This window comes from Hypanus sabinus, chromosome 8 (assembly GCF_030144855.1).
Source record: "Hypanus sabinus isolate sHypSab1 chromosome 8, sHypSab1.hap1, whole genome shotgun sequence".
In the NCBI taxonomy this organism is placed as follows: Eukaryota; Metazoa; Chordata; class Chondrichthyes; order Myliobatiformes; family Dasyatidae; genus Hypanus; species Hypanus sabinus.
In genome coordinates, this window is record NC_082713.1 from 89,319,488 (window position 1) to 89,326,836 (window position 7,349).

Genomic DNA, 7,349 nt, shown 5'->3' on the forward strand with positions numbered 1-7,349 from the left:
TCCCGGCCATAATCTCTTCTCACTACTACCGTTGGGCAGGAGGTACAGGAGCCACCAGACCACCAGACCACCAGGTTCAGGAACAGTTATTGTCCTACATCAGGCTCCTGAACCAGTGTGAGTAATTACACTCACCTCAACTCTCAACTAATTCCACAGCCTACAGACTCACTTTCCAAGACTCTACAAGTCATGTTCTCAGAATTATTTATTTGTTTTTTTTATTGGCACTATTCGTTTTTTTTTGTACACTGGTTGTTTGGCAGTCTTTATTTATTAGATTAGATTAGATTCAATTTTATTGTTATTGTGCTGAATACAGATACAAAGCCAATGAAATGCAGTTAGCATCTAACCAGAAATGCAAAGAATAGTGTTATTTACAAAATAACTGTGAATAAAAAGTAAGTGCGAGAGCACACATATATAAAAGTACTGAGACAGTACAATATGGGTGCAATATTGCTTAGCGCTGTGATGTGAGGTTCAGCAGGGTCACAACCTGCAAAAGTTTTTCATAATTTCCATTGTATTTCTTTAATTTCCTGTAAATGCCTGCAAGAAAATGAATCTCAAGGTAGTATATGGTGATTGATATATATATATATTTAGATAATGCATTTCCTTTGACTTTGAAAGGAATGCAGCAATTCAAGAAGGCATTGCAAGATTTCCCACACACAGTAAAAGCCAACATGCCATTTGATTTCTGAATCACTTGCTGCAGCAGGCTGCCAACACTTTGTGATTTATGCAGAAGAACACCTCGATCCCTCACTTACATAGAACAAATAAAACTGCAAATGATGGGATTTGATCAAAAACAGAAATAGTGGAAGAAATGAGCTAATTAAGCGGAATCTGTGGAAAGAAATCTGGGCCAGCGACCCATTCTCAAAAATAGAGGACAAGCTGAGCATGTACAATTTTGAAAGCAGAGCTGGGGGCTGGGGAGGTGTGACAAAAGGAGAGTAAGACAAAAGATCCCATGGATATTGATAACACCTTAAGACTATAAGACATTGGAGCAGAATTAGGCTATTTGGCCCATCAAGTCTGCTCCCCCATTCAATCATGGCTGATCATTCTTTTTTCCCTTCTCAACCTCACTCCCCAGCCTTCTCCCGATAATGATTAATACCATATCCAGTCAAGAAACTATCTATCTCTGCCTTAAATACACCCAATGACCTGGCCTCCACAGCTGCCTGTGGTAATAAATTCCACAAATTCACCACCCTCTGGCAAAAGTAATTTCTCCGCATCTCTGTTTTAAATGGATGTCCCTCTACTCTGAGGCTGTGCCCTCTTGTCACAGTCCCCCATCATGGGAAACATCCTTTCCACATCTACTCTGTGCAGCCCTTTCAACATTTGAATGGTTTCAGTGAGATCCCCTCCAATCCTTCTAAATTTCAGCAAGTACAGATCCACCCATCAAATCTCCCTTGTATAATAACCCTTTCATTCCCAGAATCATCCTTGTGAACCTCCTCTCCAATGCCAGCACATCTTTTCTGAGATGAGGAGCCCAAAACTGTTCACAATACTCAAGGTGAGGCCTCACCAGTGCCTTATAAAGCCTCAGCATCACATTCCTGCTCTTGTGTTCTAGACCTATTGAAATGAATGCTAACATTGCATTTGTCTTCCTCACCACCAACTCAACCCGCAAGTTAACCTTTAGGGTGTTCTGCGCAAGTCCCTTTGCATCTCAGATTTTTGGATTTTCTCCCCATTTAGAAAATAGTCTGAATATTTATTTCTGCTACCAAAGTGCATGTCCATGCATTTTCAAACATTGTATTTTATTTGCCAATTTCTTGCCCATTCTCCTAATCTGTCTAAGTTGTTCTGTATCCTACCTGTTTTCTCAATACTACTTGCCCCTCCACAAATCTTCATATCATCTGCAAACTTGGGAACAAAGCCATCTATTCCATCATCTAAATCATTGTTATACAGCATAAAAAGAAGCGGTCCCAACACCGACCCATGTGGAACACCATTAGTCATTAGCAGTCAACCAGAAAGGGATCCTTTTATTTCCACTGGCTGCCTCCTACCAATCAGCCAATTAGCCAAATCCTACCATTTTAGTAATTTTCCTGTAATACCATGGGCTCTTAACTTGGTAAGCAGCCTCATATGTGGCACCTTGTCAAAGGCCTTCTGAAAATCCAAATATACAACATCTACTACATCCCCTTTATCTATCCTACTTGTAATCTCTTCATAGAATTCCAACAGGTTCATCAGGCAAGATTTTCCCTCAAGGAAACCATGCTGACGTTGTCCTACTTTGTCCTGTGTCACCAAGTACTCCATAACCTCATCCTTAACAATTGACTCCAACATCTTCCCAACCACTGAGGTCAAGCAAACTGGTCTATAATTTCCTTTCTGCTGCCTTCCTCCTTTCATAAAGAGTGGAGTGATATTTGCGATTTTCCAGTCCTCCAGAACCATGCCAGAGTCCAATGATTTTTAAAAGATCATTTCTAATGTTGCCACAATCTGTAACAATACCTCTTTCAGAACCCTAGGGTGCAACTTATCTACTCTGGCTGGAAAGAGCATCGGTACTGTCCATTAGTGAGGCATTGCAAAAAGACTGCATGCGAAAGGAACATGATAGTGGGAGCTTATCTGAAGTTGAGGAATTCAGTGTTTATCTAGAAGGTTGAAAAATGTCCAGATTGTTGATCTCATATTTTGTAATAACTTACATACATTGGGATGGCAGTGCAGGAGACTATAGACAGATAGGTTGGAAAGGGACTGGGATTAGGAATTGAAGCAGCAGGCAGAAGGAAACTTGAATCACGTTTGCACACGGAGCATGGTTGTTCTGTGAAGTGACATGCAAAAACTGCTAGAGGTACTCAGTATTTTGTCTGTGTTGCTCTGGATTTCCAGCATTGTATTAATGCTCTGTGAAACAATTGTCCAAACTGTGTTTGTGTTCTACAGTGTAGAGGAGGTCACAATCGTGAACACCAAATGCAGTGGATTAGGTTGTCAGAAGTGGAAGAGAACTGTTGCTTCACCTGGAATTACTGACCACACCCCTCTCCGGGTGGTGGGACAGGAAGACATGTCTGTTCATTTCATCTCTGTCTTTAACCCTACCTGTAACACTTGACCAAATGTAAATTAGCTTTTTGCCGATGTGACATACTGCTTGAAGGAACAATCCTGACCCTCCACAGGCCCCTCTTTTATTTATTTATTGTTTCTAGCCTAATCAGGGGAAATTTTGTAATACTACTAACTGGTACGTCTTTAGAATGTGGGAGGAAACATGAGCACTCGGAGGAAACCCGTGTTCTCACAGGGTGGAACATTCAAGCCCCTCACAGCCGGCATCAGAATGGAGACCCAGACTGAGTGCTGGACCTGTTATCATGTTATGCTACTGTAGCACCCAATGTATTAACCCATATCCATTTTGACTAGTGCAGTCAGGGACTTGGCTATTTGGTATTAGGGACAGTGATGACATTTCAGAGCCAACCAGATAGATCGTTTAATGAGCAAAGCACAGATGTATATGGAACTACTACAGACAAGAGGGATTAGTATCGATTGGCATGATGTCTTGCAGAGATGCAATGGGCCAAAGGGTCTGTTTCTCTTCTGTTCTGGTCTAAAATTGCTCATCATCACCTCCTCCTTGGAATAAGACTGGGTAATAAGACTGGGTAATAAGTGCCAGCACAGCAGTGATTCATGGAATAAAAATATTTCCTTCTACTTCACTTCACAGACAAATATTACATAGATTATTATTTTCCTCGAGAAATAGTAATCCTCATGGGGTACAAGAAAGATCTTTGTAAAAGAAAATCAGTGCAGGGCTCTGAGGTAAAAATCAGTGGCCTGGGGCTAATTGGATAGCTCTCTCAGTAAACCATCATATTATGATAGGCCGAATGGCCTCGCTATAGGTTAACGTTAGTCAGAGCACCACTCTTTGTATTTATCCAAACTCAGTATGTTTGAAAACAGTTTTGCACAAAAACCTCATGTTTTATAAACTACTGTTCCCCCAGTCTTATCCAAGGATTGCTTCCAGGAATCTTAGCACTCCTGAGCAAGCCCTGGGAAAACATTACATCTCAATGTCCCTCGGAAAGACAAGGCCAACTCAGAAATCCCTGCATCTCATTAATATAAACGATCTGTGGAAATGGCAACCCCTGCCCCGCCACACACACCCGCGTCCATCCCGTTTCTCGGACCAGCCTGAAAATATATAAAAAGATATGAATCCGTCCCATTGTCAACACAGACTAGTTGGGTATCTCACTTGGAATTAGTTAAAGTCATCAAAACGTTAAATAAATAACATAAACTGGATTTAATGTAAAGACAGTTTCTCGTCCTTTCAGTGCAGGGCTTAAAGCCGAACAGTTTGGGAGTTTTCTTCCACAACGCTGAACTGCAGTACGGACTAACAACGTAAACAACCAGTGTATTGATCGGAGCGCCGGGCATCGGCGACCGTCTCTAACGATGTCATGTAATCTCTCCCACTTCCATAGCAACTAAAGCAGCAGAATTTACATGATTTGCATCCTCAGTCCGAACCCCAACAAAAGCATCTTTACATACTGAGCTACAAAGTCAAATAAACTGGCAGCTTCTCTGATCCGCACAAAGCAGCAATCAGAGAACCTGCAGATGTATACCGGACCAGTAAAGGACGGTTCTACATCCTTACCTATTTTTGCCAGCGACGCTAACATAATCCATAGTGTTATCTCAAAGGGGACCTGGACGTGGTGATATTCAATGGAGAAAATCTTGAGTGCGGCGCCGCCTGCGCTCTCTTTCTCCTCGGGCTCCCATGCCGGCTGCATCGCTTTGGATTCGGGCTGGCTGGAGGCTGTCGAATCCCATTGGCCACTCTCGTTGTTCGGTGCCGCAGTTTTCGAGTCCATTTCAGTTTCAGCAAAGAGCAAGGTCCATAATAAAAGTTGGAACAATAAGATGCCGACCCAAAGACTGCAACGGGGCATGACGAGCGGAGCTGTGGAGCAGATTGTCCTCAATCCACACGGCACCCGTTCAGACTGAGCTCCCTGCAGAGGCGAGACCAGCCTTCGGTATTTAAAGCTGGATTGTCTTTTCTTTTCAACGGTACTACTTATTTTAATATCATTGCTGTAATTATTCCGGTTACACTGTCCTAAGGTGCTGCTTCTTGCCGCCGCTGTCGGCTACTAGTTAAACTCTGCGAGAGGATGGAGGTTTCCCATGATATTGGAAGGGGCAGGATTCTGTCTTCAAACTCCAGCATCCAGCACCCCGTGGGATCAGTACTAGCACCGGTTTCCCTCTAGGCCACTCATTGTTCCAACACAAAAAACCGTCCTTCACCTTTGGCCTGGGTAACCTGCAGGGGAGTAAATATTCAATGTTCCAATGCCAGGTAATTTTGGTCTCACCTTCAAGTTCATTGTCACAGGTTTTCATATTCAACATAGCAATGCTAAGAAAACGAGTTTTACTTGCAGCTGCAGCACAATGCATTCCATGACAAACATAAGCAAACAAACTTCTCATCTCCCTGCCACTCTCTTTTCCCATGCAGCCTACACCAGATCAACACCAGACCCGTATCCACTCCTCGGACCCACACCAGTCACAAACCCATTCATTCTACTCTGATTCTGGTTGCATCTGCCCTTCAGCTCACCTCTGATGGTCACCATACACACACTTTCCTTACTGGGTTGGAGATTTGGGGTTGGTTTGTTCTTGCCACATGTAAAGAGGTACAGTGAAGAGCTTGTCTTGAGAGTGTCCCCTCAGATCATCATTACACAGTACATTGAAATGGTAAAAGGTAAAATAATAACAGGAAGCAGATTAAAGTGTAACAGCCTCAAAGAAAATGCAATGAGATACAAATCATAATGAGGTACTAGGTATTGATAAGTTCATGTCCTAGGGTAGGAGATGAGTTATTAACAAACTTTCTGCATAATCACTCAAAGACAGATGGAATTATTTAAACTGGCATCATGGTTGGCATAGACACGGTGGGCCAAAGGCCCTGCTCCTGTGTTGCATTGCTCTGTGTTCTAATGGGTCAGACTAAAGAGCACATACCAGCACTTTGTAAAATAAGACCATAAGACATAGGAGCAGATTTAGGCCCCTTGGCTCGAGTCTGCTCCACCATTCCATAATGGTAATAATGATATATTATCTCTATCAGCTCTGTTCTTCTGCCTTCTCCCCTTACTTTGATGCTTTGTTTAATTAAAAACCTATCAACCTCTGCCTTAAGCAAACCCAATGTACTGGCTCATACAGCCTTCTTTGGCAATTAATCACACTGATTCATCACCGTCTTGCTAACTAAATTTTTCCTCATCTCTGTTCTCTATGAATATCCCTCAATTTTGAGGCTGTGCCTTCTGGTCTTAGACTCCCCCACTATAGGAAACATTCTTTCCACATCACTGTATCTGTGACCTCAGGTCATAGACTGCCCCGCTATAGGAAACATCTTCTCCACATCCATGTTATTTAAGCCTTTCAATATCGGATAGGTTTCAATGAGATCCCCTTTCATTCTTCTAAACCCCAATGAGTACAGGCCCATAGCCATTAAAAGTTCCTCATATGACAAAGCTTTCATTCCTAGGATTATTCTCATGAACTTCCTCTGAACTCTCTCTGTCATATGGGAGGTGTTGGGAGCAGACCCAAATGCAAGACACAGACACTGAACTACCAAGGACAGGACTAGGTGTGACAAGAAAGCAAGGAAAGTGGGGAAGAAAGGACGCTGCACATGACACAGGCCCTGGACAAGACAAAGATTCCGGGCCTGGGCTAGGACTTGACTAGGATAGTGGAACCAGGACATGGAACTGGGAACTAGGAGCCTGGGCTTGGACTTCGAGCCAGAGACTGGACAAGGAACCAGAAACTGGGTCTTGACTCGGGCTTGGATTCGAGAACTAGGCGAGGACAAGACATGGCTACAGGACGAGGAGAAGCAACAGGACTGGATGTGAGATGCCTGGACAGGACAAGGGAACCCCAGCACAGGACGAGGGAACACCAGCACTGGACTGGGCAAGGTACTCCTGAGCTGGGCAAGGCACATGGACAAGACGAGAACACAAAGCCGTGGCTTGGACAGGACAAGGTTCTTGGATGTGGCTAGGACTGGATGAGACCCCGAAGCCTTGACTTAGTCGAGGAAGAGACAGGAACATGGAACACAGAGCTGGGACCCTTCCTTGGGTACAGGATGTAGGGCCAGGACTCATACACAGAATGCAGAATACGCCGAGATGGTTCCCAACACAAGGTAGCAGCAGATG

General features: G+C 43.5%; 1 protein-coding gene across 1 annotated transcript in view; it reads right to left on the bottom strand.

The window, feature by feature from the left end:
* Positions 1–4,946, bottom strand: part of LOC132397646 (sodium/hydrogen exchanger 2-like) — a 369,476-nt gene extending 364,530 nt beyond the window's left edge. The window contains exon 1 of the mRNA XM_059976415.1: positions 4,727–4,946. Coding sequence (XP_059832398.1) covers positions 4,727–4,946 — 220 coding nt within the window. The remainder of the gene's footprint in view (positions 1–4,726) is intronic.
* Between the last annotated feature and the right edge of the window lie 2,403 nt (positions 4,947–7,349).